The sequence below is a fragment of the Pleurodeles waltl genome, chromosome 11, assembly GCF_031143425.1.
Source record: "Pleurodeles waltl isolate 20211129_DDA chromosome 11, aPleWal1.hap1.20221129, whole genome shotgun sequence".
Lineage (NCBI taxonomy): Eukaryota > Metazoa > Chordata > Amphibia > Caudata > Salamandridae > Pleurodeles > Pleurodeles waltl.
This window is the reverse complement of record NC_090450.1, coordinates 93,938,082-93,961,424: the sequence shown is the minus strand read 5'-3', so window position 1 is coordinate 93,961,424 and position 23,343 is coordinate 93,938,082. Positions and strand designations below refer to the sequence as shown.

Sequence of the window (23,343 nt, the reverse complement as noted above, 5' to 3'; positions counted from 1 at the left end):
TGTCGGGACATAGACAGAGGCCTACTCTCTCCAGCAAGGCCAGCGCCCCTGCTAGGTGCTCCTGTGAGAGGGTCTGCTCACTGGGTCTTAAAGGGTATTGTATGTTGAGAAAAGTCAATGTTAGTTACAGTTCCGCATAGTAATCCCTGTGTGTGAGGTAATCTCTTAACCCCACGACCTAATCCGATCTAAAACGCCAACCACCTGATCCAAGGGATTTCAGCTGTGAGGGAGGACTGAGGGAGTTCGGCGCTCACTTCTTCCGGTGCACCACAGCGGCTAGACCGCGTCGACACTACAGTAAGTACCATTTGGAAAACTACGTCCCAAAAATAGCAGAAATGTAACAAATCTGGGACTATTCATTGCCATTTTATTTCCGGGTTGCATTAGGGCACGGCTTGTCGATGTAACTGATGGTAAAATCCTTGTTTGGTATTCATGAGATTCACAATGAATATGTATAAGGCTAATTTGCATATAATGATTTTCGGGCTGATCATATTCGTATGTTTGTCCTTCATTCTTTAAACCTGATTGAATTATACTATAGGGTAGATTGAGTGTGTTTCCTTTCTTTGTATTAAATAGTTCATACGTATTCTCCTGTTTGCACTGCATGTATTATAGACCTGTACAATTTGTAGCCTAGTGCTGTGACACGCTCCCTTTGACCTTTAGGGGCATATTTACAAGGAGCTTGCGGCACCAATGCAACACTTTTTTTTGACGCAGTGGTGGCGCAAGCCGTGCTCCACCCTTCCCCCATATTTACAAACTGACGCATTGGGCCCTATGCGTCAGTTTGTAGAGGCCAGCGTCACAGTATACCTGCGCCAGATATAATGTATGCAGGGTAGGCGTTCCCATGTTAAAAAGCACACAGAATTTACGCAGTGAAATTTACAACTTTTCACTTTGTCATTCAATTACTTGACTGCGTCAAAATCCTTATGCCCCCTCAAACCAGGCGTAAGGATTGATGCAGTTTTTTAACACGGGTCTTGTCTCAGTGTTCCGACCCATTGCCGGAGTTGCGTCAGTTTTATGATGCAACTTCAGCAATGCATCATTTTAACGGCAACAGATGTATCAGAACATCCATGGCATCATTAGGGCATTCACGGCAGGCGCAAGAAATCTGATACATTGATGCCAACGCATCGGATTCTTGTAAATATGTCCCTTCGTTTTCACTACTGCCCCTGGTGTACTATTAAGAGAAGTATGAAAAAAGCATCTCGGAATTCAAAAGAGACACCAAGCAGAAAATATGCAAACATTTCCTTATTTTCTGGAATTGAATCTCTCTATTTCTTCAGTTTGGTACAGGTTTCAATAATTTCTAACATCTTAATGTCTAGTTTGCTGGTTAAACACTAACCAAAGTGATAGGTTACTAAAGTTAATATAAGGTAACAGAGTTCTAACCTGCTTGTGTTGTTTAACCAGCTCAGGCCTTTTGAGCTCATTTGATAGGTGCAAAAATATCCTTTGACTTTGTGTAAAATTTCATTCCAAACCATTAGCCCTGATTGTCACATTTGTCTATTTTTTTATGTGATGGTTTGGAGAAGGTTTGCAGAATATCAACAACCCTCTTGGCCCAAAGATAGACAGGAGTGAAAGACATGTCAATATGAAATAGGCTGACATTTCAGGGAGCAAACATATTTGGAGAATTTTGGGGAAAAAATCAAGACAAGTTTTAGTGTCCTCGTTCTGACCTATTTTGTCAAGAAAAGTAAACCCACTTCAGCATCCTGAGATTACAGTCTCAAATAAGGAAATGTTTGTTTTGCCTCTATCGTACTCATATACATGTGTGGAAATTGTAGAAATGAGGGGTGTCAGGGCTAAGTATTTGTTCCATTTACATAGCTTTTTAGTTAGTGGTGAATACTGCCTTTCATTGCAGATGTTGCATATGTAGTTACCACCTGAAAAGTTTGGCGGTAATAACGGTTCAATGAACGCCAAAAAATATGTGTTAAGTTGGAGTGTCCGACTGATCAACGTAACCCAAATTTGTAAAGTTTCAGGGCATGGTGAAGAAAATGAGTTAATAATAATGGCAGGATAATCCATAATGTGGGAGCCAAGTTCAAAGATCTGCCAGCCTTAGGAGATTTTTAGATCCTGGGACAGCAAGGAGCAGACTCCGCGTGGCAAGCAGAGCACGAGCTGGTCGATGAGGCTATAACAACGTGGCCGCTTCAATTTTATCGAGGTCATAGAAGACACTGTGCAACAGAGGCAGATATCTGATTTAGACTTTCTGTTCCACTTAAATCCAGCATAGGGATTTCCCGGCAGAATTGACATGGTTGAGCTTGCAGAGGTTACAGACCAATCTTCTTCAGTGTCACATCAAATTCAGGCAACTTTCAGTAAACATAGTGATGTCCAGCTTTGAGGACATTGATGTATGTGATAAAACAATCTTTGGAAATAAAACAATACGCTTGGCGCTACAGAGAATTATGTATCTGTCAGGCAAAATAGTTTGCCTCAAAACCATGCGCTCTTTAACATAAATACAATCAATCTTTTAGATGACTAAATCTACCTTTGAAATTGCATATTTTCATTCCCCGGTGTAACAAAAGTTTCATCCCACCACACTGATGGAGGGAGGCCTGCTGAGATGGCACCAGGAAGCCTCTCCACCAATGAGAGGGCAACCAGTGTGGATATGTTAGGAGAAAAAGTCCATGAAGTGGGTGCATCTGGAAAGGTAAAATTAACTTCAACAATTGTGGGGCCTGGCAATGTCCCCTATTCTGTGACTACATTGCAAGTACACTCCTGTCCAGTGTCCCTAACAAGCCGGGATTTCCCTCGCCCATTCTTAGGAAGCCATTTCTGAGGAAGACTGGAATGCACCCAGTAGTGTTCTTTCCAGGTGTCAAGATTCTTGCAAACTATGGAGTTCTCTGCACCTTGATTTTTCTCACCTTAACTTTTGTGGGCATCAACCTTACTGCATGATGCACCTGAGTGCAAAGCCAATGGATGCTCTTTAATCCGGATAGTCAGTCGTCTGCCACCCTCCTTATAGCACAGCGGAACACTCAGAAAAGTAAGCAAGACTTCTGCCATTTCTGGGCAGACGACCTGCTAACGCCCTTTTCTAATTAAGGCCCCAAAGCTTTGAGTATGACATATTTGAAAAAGAAAATTGGCTTGATTTTGAGGATTTTTTAACTGGAACAGATGCTGTTGCTTCAAATGACCAGGCTGTGATATTCAGGTAGAAAATAGTTCGATCTGATATGAAGGGGTACTAAAGGAGTACAACTTTGCCTACTTACAAAGGCCTACCTGAATCGGTTCCATTGTTTTTACTCCATGTTAGAAGTGAAGGTTAAGTGCAGAAAGGATATGTCTTGTGTAGGGGCGTCACTAACCCCCCACTGTAGCAGTTCGGGGGGGCGGAGTGGGCAATTCTGTGTAACAAAAAACATTTAGGGGCATATTTATACTCTGTTTGCGCCAGATTTGCATAATTGTTTTTTATGCAAATCTGGCGCAAACGTTACTCCATATTTATATTTTGACGCTAGACATGTCTAGCCCCAAAATATTTGAGTTAAAGTCATTTTGTGCCTGAGGAAAACTACCTTGCGTCAATGAAATGCAAGGTAGGCGCTCCCGGGCAAAAAATGACTCAGAGGCCCTATCGCCTTATTTATCCTCCCGTGCAAAAATCATGCACGGGAGGAGGAGGGACATAAATAATGGCACTAAGCCTGCTTAGCACCATTATTTAACGCCTGGGTCAGGACAGGCATTAGGGGACCTGTGGGCCTTTTTCCATGGCCAGAGACAATGGAAACAGCCCACAGGTGCCCTTCCCTGCCCACAGGGACATTCCCACCCACCCGCACCCACACCTGGAGGACACCTAGGGATGGGGGGAGTCATCCCAGATAAATCCAGGTAAGTTTTTTTTTTTTTTTTGCAAAGTGCCTTGGGGGTCTAACTTGCCCCCCCTACATGGCACTGTGTCCAATGGCCATGCCCAGGGAACATAAGTCCCCTGGGCATGGCCATTGGGCTGGGGGGCATGACTCCTGTCTTTACTTAGATAGGAGTGATGTCCATGGTGGTTCGTGTGTGGAAATAATGACGCTAATCAGGTTAGAGTTTTTTTTTTTTACTCTAACCTGACTAGCGCCGTTCTTTCACACACAACCTCCAGTTTCCCCTACGCCTCCCTCACCCAGTTAGCGTCAATATTTATGACACTAACTGGGCCTTACCGCCGGCTAGCGTCATAGCTTAAATGTGACGCCGGGCTGGCGTCCAGGAATGGCGCTAGCCAGCTGGATGCTTTTTGACGCAAACCTGCGCTAATGCAGGTTTGCGTCAAAAAGTGTAAATCAGGCCCTTAAGTTGTTATTTATGGCTCCTTTTACTTTGATCTTAGTTTCTATTCTCCAAGAAGCTCATAAAACGGCTTTTTGCTGTGAAGGACAGAGCGGTGAAGATAAAGAGAGAGATGAAGAAAGGGATGGATGGATGCAGAGATGGATGGATGGGTTTTGGGTGATGAGAAGTCATCTAAACCCCCTTTATCCTTTAATCCACAAATAGTGGATTAATAGAGAAAAGATGAATGTAGAGAAGGATGAACAAATGGATGGGAAATATAGAGCAATGGACGAAAAGGAAGGAATGTAAGAGGGATGTGTGGCTGAATGGATGGATGGTAAAGGAAGGAAAGAAAAAAACAAAGGATGGAGAAAAGGATTATTGAATAAATATTAACAAAGAGGGAAAGAGACTGTCAGGAGGCCCACACAGTGGTGGCTCCTTGAAAGGGCATCCTAGGGTCCCATGAGACATGCTCCTGAGGATGAGTGTAGTTACTTGATGCACCGCTCTCTATAGCGACTTCGGCCTTCTTTCAAACTCAGGCCGGGCTGCATCATGCACAGTGAAAGGTGGACCAGTAGCTTCCAACAGCCAGTCCACCTTTCACTAATGCGCTCTTCCCCGTGCAGGCGCAAGTTTGCATCTGCACAGGGAATAGCAAATTCACTGTAGATGGGTACAGATCACATTTCAGGTTTTTTTCCTCAGTACATCAAAATTAACATGAGAAAGCACTCTTTACTGCTTCAAGGACTATATTAAGTTTCCTAATAGTCAGGGCTTCTCTTCAACGCGATTTTACCATACTGCGCAAATATAAACCATTGCATCCTGGTTTTGATTAAATACATTTTGTTGAAACAAGCACACCTGAAAAAATACTATGCTACAAACCATATATGCAGACGAGCACAGTAAAATATGCTACTGACTACTATGATTGAGGAAGGGAAAGGAATTAACCTCTTGTGAGTCATGGTCACTCCCTACACAACTATATATTTCAAAACCCAAAGATCACAGCGACGTTGTAGTTAGGCTCAGATTTTAAACATACGTAAATACAGAAATTCACCAGTTATAATTAGAGTTACATCAAGTAACTAAAACTTGTGCCCTAAGGTGACTATAACTCATATTTATCATTTATCATATATATATAGTTACTTGAGGTAACTCTAACTATAATAATTAGTTAATTTCGATGGTTTTGTACATTTAAAATGTGAGCATAACTATAACATCCCTGTAACCTTTGGTTTTTAAAGAGAATTTCTATTGTTTTTTTAAATTCTATTTCCTAACTTTAACGTCCCAGTAACCTTTTTTTTTCCCTGTGAATTTCTGTGTTTTTTTTTAACGTATAAGAATTTTCATTACTATACCTTAATCCAACCACCACAGCACACATGTTGACCTGATTTCATTTACACTTTTAGGCTACTTGGGTACATCACAGTCCCATAGCATCCCTGACCCTTTGTATGGTTTTTAATCCTGTCAAGAGAGCCATGACATTGAAAGACTTATTTGGCATCTCTTAGACGGTTTTATATTTCTCTCTCACTTGTACATACACTGTCACTCCACCCCATTCACTTAGAACACCCTCATGCTTACTGTTCTCATCATACAGCATTTTGAAAAAAGATCTCCGCCAAAGTGACCCTTCGAGGGGCCTGTAGGACATTGCAGCGCTGGAGGAGTATGCCCAACAATGAAGCATGACATCCCTTTGGAATGTGTGAGGGCAACACACAACAATCTATAGGATTCCCATCTTTGTTTCATCCAACATTCTGCTTCTTTGTTGATAAGAGCAGTTCCTCCCCTTTGTGTCGAGTTGTTCTGGGAGACACTATGTGCCAGATTGTAAAAAAAAGTAATAAATCTGCAACTTCAGGTTTACTTATCACACAGGGGTGCAAATTTACAATTTTCAACCATTAAGAGAGTTTTCATAAGTGCGCTTGCGAAGCTCAGACAGTCACAGTTTCCTGGCATACCTCTGGAAAACTGTTTTGAGGTCCTATTGGCAACATTTAGCCATTCTAGTATGGTATACAGGTTACACAGTTACCCCTGATGAAATGATCTCACCTTTGTAGAACTGCATCATGTTTTTGTCTATGGAGAAATTATTTTTCCTCCTGGAGAGACTCCTTTCCCCAGACCCCAGCCAATTTTGGTAGTGTTACCTCCTACTCTGAAAATGGGTTTACTCCTGCCTTTCGAAATCTGTAACCACATCCAGGGTGGGAAGGGTTGGAAAGGGGTTTGAGAATAACCCCAAACTCTGGAGTCTGAATGGGTGTTCCTAAACTTACTAGGAAATCTCTCCTCAGGAACTACCACTCCCCACACCTTGAGTGGGATTTACCTCTGTGAAATATTACATCATCCTGGCACAATATTTCACGCAAAAGCAAATCAAGTCATATGCACAAACAAGTCATATTTGCATGCGGAATGGCTTTGTGAATCATCTCCATGTGGCAGATATATATATATGTGTGTGTGTGTATATGAAACTGACATGTCTGTAATGCAAAGATATGTTGAAGGTGTTGGTTACAAAGGGAGCAAATCAAAAGCTGGCATAAGGCGTACCTGGAAAGTCAATGTGAAGAAAGTACACGTCCATTAAAAATAGAAATACAGGGAGTGCAGAATTATTAGGCAAGTTGTATTTTTGAGGATTAATTTTATTATTGAACAACAACCATGTTCTCAATGAACCCAAAAAACACATTAATATGAAAGCTGAATATTTTTGGAAGTAGTTTTTAGTTTGTTTTTAGTTTTAGCTATGTTAGGGGGATATCTGTGTGTGCAGGTGACTATTACTGTGCATAATTATTAGGCAACTTAACAAAAAACAAATATATACCCATTTCAATTATTTATTATTACCAGTGAAACCAATATAACATCTCAACATTCACAAATATACATTTCTGACATTCAAAAACAAAACAAAAAGAAATCAGTGACCAATATAGCCACCTTTCTTTGCAAGGACACTCAAAAGCCTGCCATCCATGGATTCTGTCAGTGTTTTGATCTGTTCACCATCAACATTGCGTGCAGCAGCAACCACAGCCTCCCAGACACTGTTCAGAGAGGTGTACTGTTTTCCCTCCTTGTAAATCTCACATTTGATGATGGACCACAGGTTCTCAATGGGGTTCAGATCAGGTGAACAAGGAGGCTATGTCATTAGATTTCATTCTTGTATACCCTTTCTTGCCAGCCACGCTGTGGAGTACTTGGACGCGTGTGATGGAGCATTGTCCTGCATGAAAATCATGTTTTTCTTGAAGGATGCAGACTTCTTCCTGTACCACTGCTTGAAGAAGGTGTCTTCCAGGAACTGGCAGTAGGACTGGGAGTTGAGCTTGACTCCATCCTCAACCCGAAAAGGCCCCACAAGCTCATCTTTGATGATACCAGCCCAAACCAGTACTCCACCTCCACCTTGCTGGCGTCTGAGTCGGACTGGAGCTCTCTGCCCTTTACCAATCCAGCCACGGGCCCATCCATCTGGCCCATCAAGACTCACTCTCATTTCATCAGTCCATAAAACCTAAGAAAAATCAGTCTTGAGATATTTCTTGGCCCAGTCTTGACGTTTCAGCTTGTGTGTCTTGTTCAGTGGTGGTCGTCTTTCAGCCTTTCTTACCTTGGCCATGTCTCTGAGTATTGCACACCTTGTGATTTTGGGCACTCCAGTGATGTTGCAGCTCTGAAATATGGCCAAACTGGTGGCAAGTGGCATCGTGGCAGCTGCACGCTTGACTTTTCTCAGTTCATGGGCAGTTATTTTGCGCCTTGGTTTTTCCACACGCTTCTTGCGACCCTGTTGACTATTTTGAATGAAGCGCTTGATTGTTCGATGATCACGCTTCAGAAGCTTTGCAATTTTAAGAGTGCTGCATCCCTCTGCAAGATATCTCACTATTTTTGACTTTTCTGAGCCTGTCAAGTCCTTCTTTTGACCCATTTTGCCAAAGGAAAGGAAGTTGCCTAATAATTATGCACACCTGATATAGGGTGTTGATGTCATTAGACCACACCCCTTCTCATTACAGAGATGCACATCACCTAATATGCTTAATTGGTAGTAGGCTTTCGAGCCTATACAGCTTGGAGTAAGACAACATGCATAAAGAGGATGATGTGGTCAAAATACTCATTTGCCTAATAATTCTGCACTCCCTGTATATTAAACATTTGTCTAAGATCATAATAACAATATTAATCTGGGATCTGATCTACTTACTGGGGTAACTGTTTGATATCTAACATTTTCTGGTGAATCCTAAAAGATACCTACCTACCTAATTCCACAACCTAATTTGCTGTGCAAAGTAGAAACTTGTTTTGGCTAATGCAGCATCTGTCGCGCTTTTTCTAGCATGCTTAGAGGCTAAATTAGAGATGGGTGCCCAGACTGGTGGCTGGAAAGGCAGGTTTGCTGAGGGTAAGACTCTAAATTCAAAGATTAGCTCCACTTCATCCCTTCTAATGTGCTCTACAGCCAGGATTTGAGTGGCGGGATCAAGAAGGTCCCAGGTAGGAGGAGATGACCCCCAGTCCGAGCTGTCAGTGTGAGCATCTCAGGGTTGACGTGCAAGCTCTTGAAATGAGACCTCTAAACATTTGGTGCAGGTTAAAAAAAAAGATGGGAGGTCCTACTGGTATTTCTTTATAGACCAGCTATTTACCCCGTCTTGGTAAATTCCCAAGGACAATTGTTTTGGAAGAATGATTTGAGTGTAATGTTCTCATTATGAGGTCTTTGAAAAAGTGAAATGGTAATAACGCATTTTAATAACTGATACTGTGTGGTACTGTAACTAACAGGTGAATATCACCACATTGTTGTACGTTTACACATACAGCAGGGGGGATCACACATACAAAATTGATGTTCGGGACGTAAAATCAGCACGTTTTGCCCACATTCTGGTCAGTTTTACTAAGATATATTTTTCGCTGGTGAAATGTGCCCCTGGAAAAACCCGAAGGTGTTGTTCTACCACATATCATGCAAGTCCGATTTCAGCGGAAATGAGTGTAGGCTTCAATTTGTCGAGAACGGGCAAAGTGAGCTCAAACAGAAACGTGAAAACAGCAGATTAACAACAGAGATTTTCTTTGAGTATCATTGAGTTGAGTTATAACAAATACAACCTTCTATTTTGACCCACAGCAACATTAGGACCATGTACTGTGGACTGAATGCAATTAAAGTGGGTAACAGTACCACCTGTCATTTGCATCACAAAGAAACAACAAGTTGCGACATGAAGCTCTCAATTAAAATCACGCTTTTATTAATATATGATAGTTCCAATTAAGCATTTACATGCAGGTGTCCCCGTTCGGTGTAAACAGGGAATGCTTAATTTACGGATCACTCTGGATTTGTTACTTTTTTCATAAATAAGGGTTATTGCCTTAAGATATTTAAAATGGCGACGAAAGGGAGGGGGAAGGTCAAAGGTCAAAGTGCTCCGCGTTCAATGTTTAACCAACAATAACTGAGGTGAGAATGCACAGGAGGCACAAAGAGGCATGTCTGCGGTTTGGTGGGCTCACTCTCAAGTGTGTGTACAGAAAACGTAGCAAATATTAGAGGATGGATGGAAAGAGGGCGGAGAACGCTTTGTTAAGACGTTGTGAACTCACAGCAGGAGAACGGCATGCACACTATTTCCAGACCTCTATTGAGAACCAAAGACAGACTTGGAAAACTCCCCAAGAGCCAAAGGTAAAGAATCGGCCCAATAGTTTAAGGGGGTGTTTAAAGTCCGGGGGTCCCCCAACAATCTTATTCTAATAAAAGAGGTTCCCGCAGCACTACCAGAGCCCTCTGTTCACTTTAGTAACTTGGAACTGTGGGTTAGAGTTCAGTCGCATATTCACACAATAGTCCCAGAGCGTCACCATAGAAACATGCTCAGATGCTGCCATAAACACCCCGTTCAGACACAGGTGCTGTGGAATGTGCACCTCCCATTCCGACCTGGCGCAGAGCAGGCAGGGGGCAGACATGTCTGCGGTGGACGCAGAGTTATATTCACTCCCTTCACTTTGAGATGGAGATGCAGAGCTGAGCATTGGCATCTGCGGGCACTGTGAAGCAGGTATGGGAACTGACTGCTTGTGCCCATCAATGCTGCTCTCAGGGGTGGCAGCAGGGCCCTGGCATCATGCCCCATTGGCTTCAGGGAGCTAATAGACAATGGCACACTGGGCAAGCACCCGCTGCTTTACTATGAATGGATGGATGAGCTTAAAGGGCAAGCTCAGAGTATCTGCTGACTGCAAAGTCCTCTACATACTCGGGGGTCTCAAATGCGAATAGGTACCAGGGGGCTTTAAAACTGTGGCCGCTCATGCCAAAGGGGAAACGGTTGGAAATAATAACAATACTACTACTGCTACTGCTACTTCTACTGATACCACTACAGTTGGTACTACTACTACAGCTACTACTGATACTAATACATCCACCACTACTACTGATATTGCTACTACTCATAATGTTACTACTATTAATTGACACTACTACTATCGATATTACTACTATTATTGATACAACTATTGATACTACTACTGTTACAACTTATCCCACCCATTACTACTACTATTACTGATAGTACTACTAGTAATACTACCGATACTACTACTACCACTAGTACCACTACTACTACCACTACTAATACTACCACTAATTCTACTTATACTACTACTACTACAATACTACTGCTACTTGTATTACTACTGATACTACAACTAAAACTGCTACTGCCACTATTTCGAATGATACTAGTACTGATACTACTACTTATATACTACCACTACTACTACCACTACTGCTACTAATACTGATACTGCTTCTAGTACTCTTACTACTGCTACCACTACTACTAAGACCACTACTGCTAATACTACTACTGATACTACTAGTACCACTGCTACTATTGACACTACTACTAGTGATACTACTACTACCACAACCACTACTACTACCAGTTCCACTAAGAGTACTACTGTAACTACTACTGATACTACTAGTACAACTACTACTAATACTGATACTACTACTACCACCACCACTACTACTGCTGCTTCTATGGATACAACCACTACCACCACTACTACTTCAAATACTACTACTGATACGGCTACATACTGAAAGCATCCTGCATAATGCGTATGAAGTGAGTTGAAACAAGCTCTAGTAATGGAAGAGGCATCATGCATTGGTAAGAAGGAAGAAACAGAGAGGCCATGCCCAAATGACTGACAGTCAGACTGCAATGTTGGAGGAGCAGAGGATCTATGCTGGCTCTAAGGGTAAGGATGCCAGGAGAGCTGTCGGGTAGAGTTGTCATAACGTGGTAGAGGGGAGATAGCCCGAGCTCTAAGAGTTAAGGTAGAGATGGTACCTGGAGGTCATGGGTTCGAGGACATGCCCTGCAATTACTGCTTAACTTGTGTCGCTGGTTACAGGTCGCGACACTCATTTCTGGTGGCCGAGGCTAGTTTTTCAATTTCAGACCTTGACACAGCACAAGAGAGAGAAAGCCAATGAGATGGATGGATGAAGAGGGGACAGATTCACAGATTTAATGAAAGAAGGCAGGAAAGACAGTCTGAGGAGAAAATGGAGAACGGGTGGGCAGGAAAAAGGAAAGGCAGAAGAATGTATGGATGAGTGGAGGGAAGGATGGGTAGATGAAAAAGACAGATGGGAAGATGGAACGAAGGGAAGAATAATGGCAGATGGATGGATAAAAGAAAGGGTCGAAGGCAGGAAAAAGAGAGGACAGATGGAAAAAGAAACATTCAGAGGAGAAAAAGAAGAAAAGAAAGAAAAAAGACTCAAGGAAGTGTGGAGGAGCAGACGGACATTTCAAAATTTCCTCACTGTATGACCGATGGGTTGCGCCCCTCAAATGCTCAATAACTGCTATTTGAGTTTTGGTTCAAAGTGGTGTTTTAAAAATTTCTGGCACCTCCATTGCGTGTGCTAAATAAGATGTCTAGGGGAGAGACCACAAACTCAAGGAAAGGTTTGGAGGTGAAAGGCATTCACCATTCACATGTGCATCAAAATGGAGCCTCTTTGGCTGGCAGACTCCTGATTAAGAAGAACCAGGAAGCGGGTGGTGTGCAGAAGCTCCTTATCTAGGCCCTGGTTTCATCCTGTGGAGTGGCTTCATGGAGGGATGAAGGAGGTTCCAGGCAGCATTACCAGTGTAAGCAGTGAAACTAACAAAGGACTAGTTGATCTGTGCCTACCATTTCAAGCTGTCACGTGACTGCATGACGCATCAGGAACCTATGGGCAGGTGGGTGAAGTCAGTCATCGCAGAGCATAGAGCTCAGATGAGGTACTTGAAATGTGACTGAAACTCCGTGCCCATCCTCTCTTCGGACTGGCCTCGGAGTTTGCTGGTTAACATGGAACAGCAGGGACATAAGAAGAGTGAATGAGAAGAGGCCTGGGATCCTTTCTAGACAGCCATCAAGCCAAAGTGACCAGCAGAAGGTTGACAAATGGTATCCGTATGTATCGGAGTACAGTTGCACGGCCTCTTCATTGGCCTCACTCTCCCCATAACACACATGGCATTAGGAGGGCGGTGCTCAGGTAAGACAATTTCATTTCCTTAAGCAGTGCAACTCCAACACTCACCCAGGTCCAAAAGTATGAGTATCCACAGCATTCAGTGATGCTGCATGAAGAAATGTGGCATACTGACCTGCAGCATTATGTCAAACAAGTAGGGTCCTGTGAGGACACTGTCATGGAGATACCAGTGTCCTGCAGACAACTGACCAGGCTGACCAACATGTCACAAATCTTTAGGTTCACCTTGCTGGTTTTCAATTAGTTTTGCCTACTTTGTAGTACTAGGACAACTCATGCACTGTGGTTCACCTTCTCATACTGCTAGAAACATTTTTCCTTCAACTGTTACCTTCATTTCAGATTACTAACTATTCAACCTAGACCCTCAGCCTTACCAAAGGGTGTCAACCTATGTAATCATCAACGTCTCCAACGAACTTAAATGGAGTGTGTTCCTTAGGTTGGCGTCAGAAACTGAGGAATGCTTGGTTGTCGGTGCACAAACTTATGGGGCCGATCCACAAAGTTTTTTTCTATGAATCAGTGGGACTTACTCTTGTGTTACTCCTTATTTAATACTGAATTTTAGCAGTGCTCCTGGTTTACACACAGCTTACCTCTGCAATGCAGGAGTACTACAAAAGAACATCACTGCAATATTTTTGTGACTCCGGGCTACAATATTTAGTTGCATTTGGGTGGCACTTGCTTTATTCATAAATGTTTACGCCCTAAGATTTGATGTGCTTACAGATGACATCTAGCCTAATTTGATTCAAAAGAGTGGCACAGCATCTCTCCCTTCAACTTCAGTTCAAGAACGGCATGACACACATTGCTACTTGGATGGATGCCAGCTCACAATGGGCCTCATTTAGAGTTTGGCGGATGCGTTACTCTGTAACAAACGTGACGGATATCCCGCCTGCATATTACCATTCCCAAAGGATACTATGAGATCATAATACAGCGGATGGGATATCTGTCACATTTGTGACGGAGTTACCCCATCCGCCCAACTCTAAATCAGGACATATGTCTCAATTACAACAAAAAAAAATGTCTTGATATTTGGCAGTTCCTCTGGTGTCTGGTGGTCTAAAAAATGTAGACTATGGGCCTGATTACAACTTTGGAGGAGGTGTTAATCCGTCCCAAATGTGACGGATATACCACCAGCCGTATTACGAGTTCCATAGGATATAATGGACTCGTAATACGGATGGTGGTATATCCGTCACTTTACCGTCACTTTTGGGACGGATTAACACCTCCTCCAAAGTTGTAATCAGGCCCTATATTTTTTGTGCATTTCTTTGGAGCCACCATAGAAATGTAGGTAACATTCAAGGATCATAAAAATAAGCTGCTTTGTAAGTGTGATGGTGCTTTGAAAAACTATTCTTTTGCTATCTTCCAGTCTTTGGAAAACAGTAGTACAGTCAATGGTTTATTCCCAACTGGACATCAAAAGCAACCTTTTTTTGGTGTCCCTCATTCATGATGTTTCTCCAAAATATCCAAAATTCTGCTACTCTTTGCCCCCCTGGTCCTTGCACCTAACATATTTTCTAGCCCGACCCTCCTCTATAACATCTTCATTTGTTGTCTGTGTTGAAAAGTTGTCTGCACAAAGATTTAAACCTTTGCTATTGAGTAATCCATTCTGCTGCTCCAAGCTGCATCCAGGGATTGTTTATGTATTATTATTTATATAGTAAAAACCTAGCTGTGAAACAATGCAGTGTTGTGCATTACACAAGGGATCCGGAGACGTTCAACAGGATCGTGTACACCAAGTGGGAATCACAAAAATACATTTTGCATACATTGAGGCACAAGGAGATTAAGCAATTTCCGCAGAGTCACACAGTGTTGAGTCTAAGGCTCAGGCCAGGATCTGAACCTTGGTTGCCATGTACTAAATGCAGCATCTGGATACCTGGAGAAGCTAGACTACATCTCTCCCCTGGTCCTTACTCAGTATTCCCTCCCTTTTCAGATCTTTATGCTCTGAATCCTCCTCAAAGTCCCTCAAACACATCAGCGGTGGTGCCATTGCTAAAGCCTTAAACTCCCTCCTATGTCTATTTGTTTCACCAAGATTTCCCCCTTTACATACAAAGTTAAACATCAATGTTTCCTTTCTTCTGTAAACACTAGCTTGAGCTGTCTGTCTGGTTAGGGCCTTGGTCCTCTGTACCTGAGTAGCTGTGCACTGTACATATGAATATAACAAAAACAGAAATCAGATCAGATAACCATTATGTTCTCCCCATACACCCACACAGAGGGGCTATCTATCACAGAAGGGTGGGAAATACTGTATAAGGTATCGTAGACATACATTTAAGGTATTGCAGATTCCACGACTGAGCCCTCTACCCCCCATACAAAGAAGTTTGCCATGTAGGAGGACAGGCAAGGTTCCTGCTTAAAATATATGTTCCTGCACAACATTGAAGTGCCCGAGATATTACACATTATGGTTAAAGGAGCATAGTTGTTGTAGTTAAAGGCCAAGGTCTTGACACAGGCTGAAACCACTTAGGTGGCAGCTTCTTTATTCCATGTTTGGCTCTTACTTACAACACCAAAGTTCCAATCAGGGCTCCATCCTAATAATTTACTGCCAGTCAACATTTCATGCATCATTACATTCTCTCAGCAACCACCCTTTCCATTCCACACCATGTCTTTAAAACTCATGCATACACAGACACAGCAAGCCACCACAATGCTCTTGAGCAACCAGGGAGCTCAGTAGGAAAGCACCAGAAGAGTTGATGATCTGGCATTAGCTGGGACCGCCAGTGTTGTATGCATGCCCCCCACTGCACCGACTATGTAAATTGAGCCCCCACAAAAATGTAATCTTGCATTGAAATTTTTGTTCTGCCACTATTCACTATTACAGGCATGGCAATAAGGCCCATTCAGTGTGACTAAAATGTTTCAATGTGCATTATTGCTGCCTATTGTTTTTTTTAGCAGAGTTTATGTCCATGGGACACAACCCCCTGCACATGAGCTCCCCCAATCTTACCTGGTGCATGTAACGTTACTTAAGAGGTGGCAGCTGACCCAAAAGGCCTGCCGTGTCTAGCCCACCTGTGATTGCTAAGGACTTGCATGGGGTTCAAGACTTGTCTTGAAGTACACCCCAACTCTTTACTGAGGCTCTGATTATGATTGGAAGGTTGAAAACCCGTCCACGTGCAACCAGGAATATGTGAACGGATCAGAACTCCGAGTTGTGTGACCTTGATTGATCTTCACAAATAAAATCTAGTCAAATTTACTTGGGGAAAAGGCCCAATAAAAAGGCAAAAAATGTGAACTTATGAGAGATAAGTGCTGAATCTTCATGTTATGACTCTTTTCCAGTGCCACAGTTTGTAACAGGACGTACTTTCCTCACCGTGCAATTACCGCATCCCACAGTACCAGTATTTACCTGATTTGGTAAATACCAACCATTGTTATGACATAAGCAGAATTAGGGCCTAGGGCTGTGTCTTTTTGGCCATACTCGGAACAAATAATTGGAAATATTTAAAACCAAATTAGAAAGTTGGGACTTGCATCAATGATGCCGTCCTGCCCGAATATTGCATGGTATTTCACTTCACAAAAGCTGCGACAAGTTTAGTACTTTTTGTGGGAAATGAACATTTCCAAAATATAAAGTGTGATATCCTCCACAGACAGACTCCGAGAACATGTTTACCTGTTGTGCACATTGGAAAAGGCCAACTGTCTTCAAGCCCTCCTTGTAAGAGGACCTCACGAGATCCCCTACAGAACATTTTGTAGCCAGAGAACAAGGCGCTATGGAAGAAAAACATTTATTTCGATTAGCAAACTGTATGTCAGCTGGAGGTAAGCAGATAAACCTTGAGAAAAGTTTTAAAGAGTCATAACTTTTCTACTGTATTGCATGATGGTGTGTTTATTCATGTTAACTGATTTTATGGACCTTGCCTCAAAAAATAAAACTTGATTTAATTTAAATATTTTAAAATATTTCTTTAATCTATCAGCCAACCAAATTTATAAAGTCGTGAAATTTAAAATTTGAGGTGTTTGTTGGACCTGCCTGCTCCATGGCACTGAAAGACCACCCCTATTTAGGGCTGGGTTTCTGCTGGTGTTTTATGCTGCCTATGGGGGCCTCAATGCACACTACAGTAGATTCTGGCAGGGGGAAAAAACGCCAGTGTCCCCCATGTGCTGGGAGAAAACTGTCAACACATCAGGGACTGTTTTTTTTTTTTTTTCAGAAATAATCCGCCACTTTTGGGGTTGTCTTTGAAAAATAAAATAAAATAAAAATGTTGACTGGCCTGCCACGCTGCTGTGATATGGCGGACAGGTTGGCATGGAGCATTTTTGTCAAAAGTGCTCCTGCTGTGATAACGCAAGCTCTTTTGGTGATAAATTCCCACTGACAAAGTGAAAACTGTAACACGGAAGCCAAGCAACAGTGGCAGAAGAAGGAAGAAGGACTTCTTCCACCTTAGTGGCTTGGTGATGCAGCCACCAAAGTATAAAATCAAGCTCTACCTCACAAATGTTCCTTACACATAGATGGACCAGTGCTTAATTTGTGCTTGTTGTTTCCGGTGCTGTGAACCGGCACTTATTTTTGAGGGCCGGGGCTTATTCTTCTTTCTCAAGCATTTGCTACAAGCATATGGGAAAGACTGAGGAAGACAAAAACGAAAAAGCGTCACAAAGGGCAAAAGCAGAAAGTTGCAGGAGTGAGCTGAAGGGGCAGGGAGTGGCTTTAAATGGATTGAACAGGCCCAAGGTGGCTTCAGGATTACGCTGCCTCAGTATTCCGTGCTCGCACATTTAAATGCAGCAGCCATGTGTTTAAGAGGAGGGCTTAGAGCACCGGCACCTTTTTATTTACAAATTAAGCACTAAGATGGACACAGTGGGTCTCATTTCAAAATGGCAGGTCAAACATTGTTTGTGGGGCCACCACCTCAGCTTGTTGTAGAGATGGCATAGTATAGTGAGAGAAGTAATTAAAACCTTCATTACAGTCTGTCTTGCGTTACATGGTAGAGGCTCCGCTCCTCACTCTTTGTTGACATAAAAACAAACACTGTTAACACTGCACAAGACCTACAACATCAAGGCCCATATTTATATTTTTTTTAGCGCTGCATTTGCGCCGCTTCTTGACGCAAAAGGGGCGCAAACTTACAAAATACAATTGTATTTTGTAAGTTTACGCCGCTTTTGCGTAAAAAAATGACACAAATGCGGCGCTAAAAAAGTATAAATATGAGCCCAAACTTTTAGTGCTGAAGCAGGGAGACAAAGCCTATCAAGTTGCACCACAATGCAAAACAAGAAACATTTCAAGTGCGTATTATTCGATCAGGTTTTCAATATTTTCTTTCCATAAGCTTGCAAACATTCTATAAAAATTGTACACAAAGGGATTGTAGGTGCATTTTGGATTTCTTTCTTAGTGCATTTCAAACCCCTGTGATTTCTTGTGGAGGTACCACAATCTGCTTATCATCAATATTTTGCATTAAGATAATTGAAAATAAAACATTGGCTGTAATGTCTCAGCCAATTTTGTTCTGGCTCTTTCACAGGCCATGAAGTGTTGGTACCCGGAACCTCCATAACCTTTGAATTCTATAAACTTATAAAGGAACCGGGGTTTTGGCCCCATGTCTCTATGCGGTCATGGAACTTCTCTGTGACTTGCAATATCCTTATAATAAAGGAGGTACCTTATACCATTTATATTATATGTTATTAGATTAGATTCCATTAGATTACACTAAATTATAGACTCCCTGCAGTAGTGTAGAAAAAAAGAGTAAAATAAACTTTCCAAAAAGGGATTGTGTTAGGAAACATGGGCTAATAGTCCTAAAAGGTGAAGTCTGAAGCATGAGCCCCATGTTGGTGTTGTTTGTCACGCACAGAGAAAAATGGGCTAAGCGGGTGGAAAGAGCAGCATTTACATTACATTTTATGGAGCAATACCTCTTCAAATATATGTGTTAATAGTAGTGCCTAGAAGAAGCAAGGTTCAGTCGCGGCTGACGACTGGGCAAAGTGGTGGGGCAGGGACGGGGGGAATAAAACCAAAATCTTTTTTTTTTTTTAAACTTACCTTAATCGTACCGCCGCACTGCCGCACTCGTCACACTCCAGGCACAGGCTCCCAGCCTGCCATGCAGCCAATCATGATGCTGCTCAGAGCAGCGTTATGATTGGCTGAAGCGCCCTGGTTGGGCGCTCCAAGGCAGACTGGGACCCTGGGCTTGCTGTCTCCAACCTGGCAACAGAGTGCCGGGTTGGAGAGAGCCCTGTGCGGCCAAGACGGCCGGCCAAACATACATGAGTGCCGAGGGGGAGTGCTCTGTGCACTCCCCTAAGTGCTTGTCAACCCCATGTCCCCGTCCCTCTAAAGTTAAAACGATAATAAACATTGTTTTATTTTTAATGGTTTGCAGCTGCTAACTAGTAGATTTACCTCATTTGTGTTGATTCAGAGATTCGCCAACGTCAAGAGATGATCATGAGAAATCAAATGATGGCCGTCAACCCTCAAGTCCTGGGCCCTGGACCGCAGAGAATGCCCGCCATCCCTTCGCCCTTTGAAGCTCGCTTCGTGGAGAGGTACGTTTTTTTTATTCTCAAAGTAGTAAATACATTATTATTTTTGAAAAGTAGAACTGACTCTAATGTCTGTGTTGTGAAATCTCAAATGTAACTCTTTATAGGGTGTGATGATGAGATATGTGTCAAAATCGCTTAAGCCATATGACATTTGAAAATTTTTCAACTTAAGGCACCGTCTAGCAGGCAAACAAAATGGAAGCTGCAATAACTGGGAGGCAATCTATTTCCTGAGCAGAGCAAATGACGCAGTGGGTGTCATGAGACAGGAAGTGGGGCGGTAATCATCCGAGCTTATGCTAGGATTCTGCTTCCAACATCTTTGTGATTTTGGATAGCTCATTCTAAAAGCTGCTTGCTTTGTTCAGTTTGTTTCTAAAGTTGGTAACAGGGACATGAAACAAATGGTAACAAGTAGGCTGTCTATAAGACCAGACTGGAACACAAATATGCCCAGGCACCAATATAAGAGTGGCATACATGCCAACACTCCCGATTCAGGCGGGAGACTACCGATTTCAAGGCTAGTCTCCGGCCTCCCAATTCCTGCATGTAAAAACCCAATTCCTCTGTGAGCTTGAGCTGACAGGGCCCGGTCTTGTGTAACTCGGAGTATGCACTGCCAGTAACCTGCTCCTGCAGGCCAGTGCACAGCACTTGCATCACGCTCTCTTAGCCTGCCATAGCGATGTCTCCGTGCTCCTGACAGCGAAGAGGAAAAAACGTACATTTGTGTGTCTAATATCTGATCCTGGAGCAGCAGACTGGCAAATCCTACACATAGCAGTAACCTTCAGGCGCCAACAGAAGTTAATGGGGGAAATAACATTCTTACGATTTGTTTCTAGAAATCTCCCACTTTTCTCTTCTAAAATGTTGGCAGGTACGGAGTGGTCCCCATTAACAAATCAGAGCAAAAAAATTGTCTCACATTCTGAAAACTGGGGCAGTTTTGAAACTATTCATACACGCTATATAAGTGTTTTGCAAGGTTTGGGAGATTGCATGCATTCGTGCTTGCTGCAGACACTGTTTGTTTTTATATCAGGGAAATCAACAGTAAAAACCGGCTGCTCAGACCATAAGACAGGCCCACAAACAACCAAAAAGCCCACACACTGACCTGACAGGCCTGCTATTCTGGCATTGCCACATTGCCCTGTAGGCCAGTCTGACCCCGCAAGCTTGTTTGCACAGGGAGGACTAGTTCTCCTAGCCTTGTGTTCTACAGGAAGTGGGGTGATAATGCCCTCAGCAGCCACGGTTATTCACAACTCTTACACCCTTATCAGAGGGAAGCATTACTGGATTAATTGAGTCCTAAATAACAAAGATACCAGTAGGAAAAATATTAATAGTAATAATTGTTACTATTGTGATTATTATTATTATGTGCTAATGCTCTCAGCAGCTTACAACCTTATCAGAGGGAAGCATTACATAATTATTTGAGTCCTAAATACCAACAATAGCAGTGATAAAAAATATTATTAATAATAATTGTTACTATTGTGATTATTATTATTATTATTTAATAATATATAATGCCCAAGCACAGCCACGGTTATTCACAACTCTTAGCGCCCTTATGATGTAATTGTTTGAGTCCTAAATAACAACAACAACAATAGTACTGGTAATAATTGTAAGCGTTGTTCCTTGTATATCATCCAGTGGTATGTATTTATCACAAGTGTTGCTTTGCATGATAAGTATGCAGGTGGTCCCTGTGCCAGGATGAGACACAGGTTTGTGCACAGTGTCCCCTTGCATGGCTACAAGCACCCCTAGGACCCTTACACACACCATCAAACCACCTCCTTCGAGGTCTGCAAACATGCATAGCATGCCTCAGCCAGCATACAGTTCCAACAAGGGAATAGCAAGCGCTGCGAGGTCACATCAGTGCTACAAAAGTGCTACACGGAAGCAGGGTATTAGTACTGAATGACATCTATAGCAATTCTACTCCCACACGACCGGCCCTTAATGTCATGAAATGACCCAAATCATCATGCCAGTCCGAATAACTGACTTCACTTCTTCTGGCAGTCCGTGGAGGGCGCTTGCTGTGGAAAGTAGAGCTTATATGTGCCATTTTGAAAGAACAGGGACTCCTTGTGTACTGACATCTACAGAACTCAATGGGTACAAGCTTTGGAACAACAGCCTCCATAGCTTCTCTGTTCGGTACCTGACAGATCTTCCGGGCTCAACTCTCTCTATTCTTGTAATGTACATCTACCTTCAATTACCGTCGCGTTCTTACCTTTTGGTTTGGTTCCCGTTGCCTACAGACAGTCTGCTTTGTGGAACACTCTTTAAAAACGAGTAAATAATTACTAACTAAAGTCGGGGCTTTAAGTGGGATGAAAAAACCGGGGTTATCTCTAAAAGGGGCGTGGCCTACTTAATTAAGGACTTGATTTAAACTTGAAAAGTACATTTCTGTGATTTCCAGTGTGCCACCCGACATGTATTTTGGCACCTCTGTAAGTTCCTGTTATTGCATCCACATATGTGACACAACAAGTGCAATACAACGAAAATCAGTCACAACTATTGGCTTTGACACTACTTATTAGCTGTTTAAGATAAATGAGTAACAACATTGATTTTGTTCTAAATAAGTACATTGAAAACATTATAATTCTGGAATTGTGAGACTGTACTTGAGCATTACTGAGGCCTGTGAAAGAGACAGTTGTCTTTAGAGTGTCAATCATTCCCGTATGTTCACTCTGTTAGATGCTCTTTCTCTCCACATTTCGTCCGTCTACATATTTTACACTGCGTCTCTTTCCTCTTCAGCACCCTCTTTTCACTCCCTCGAGTGCACTTCGTCGCATCTCTTTCTCTTCACCACCCCATGGTCCCCATACACACCCACTCACCTGTAGGCACTGTATTATTTTTACTTTCACCTTGTCAATACTTTACCAGCTGTGTGCCTCCCTCACACACATTTGCAAAGATTCACAATTGCAACTGGAATAGTTGGCCATTTCTCTGTGTGTTCGGCACAGAGGCCAAGGATTGGATGAGCATATATTCTGGACAACTCTCTGACCCATTGACAGGCACTGTCAGAAACTTGCACTTTCTTTAGCCTGAAGTTCACAGATCTCAATAGTGCTCAGTTATAAACACCTGGAGGTGACTCCCTTCAAAGCATGCACTATACATCAGCATTCTAGTACAGAAATAAAATACAGAAACACAAATCCTATAAATAGATAACTCTATTAGAAGTGCAAGATTACGTGTAAAACCTGTAAAATATGAACCGGAACTAAATCAATGCCATGGATTTCCTTAGCGTTTCTTTTCCGTTTGCTGTTCACCAGTGCTTGAAATGGGAAAATAGAAGTGCAAGTACTCCGTACCAGAGTACCTGCTCGTTTTTGAGAAGTGCCGCTACTCTCCAATGAAAATTATTACGTTTTTCTTGAAAAGTGCAGGTACTCTCCCTTGCAATATAAAAAAGTGCCGGCACTAAGTATCGGACATTAACGGCCCATTTAAAGCACTGCTGTTCACAAATCAGTCAGTGGTTTCTACCAGGAGAGATAAGGACATCCATACAAGGCCCAAGAGGGACCTGTTTCAATGTCCGTTTTTAATTACTACCGTGTCAGAGACCCGGAAGGACC

At 42.5% G+C, this 23,343-nt stretch overlaps 1 protein-coding gene across 1 annotated transcript in view; it reads left to right on the top strand.

The window, feature by feature from the left end:
• The first annotated feature begins 212 nt into the window (after nt 1-212).
• The window catches only part of SAMD7 (sterile alpha motif domain containing 7), a 75,025-nt gene continuing 51,894 nt past the window's right edge, over nt 213-23,343 (top strand). Inside the window, exons 1-3 of the mRNA XM_069215414.1 lie at nt 213-300; nt 16,738-16,912; nt 19,564-19,690. Coding sequence (XP_069071515.1) covers nt 16,864-16,912; nt 19,564-19,690 — 176 coding nt within the window. The 5' untranslated portion in view covers nt 213-300; nt 16,738-16,863. The remainder of the gene's footprint in view (nt 301-16,737; nt 16,913-19,563; nt 19,691-23,343) is intronic.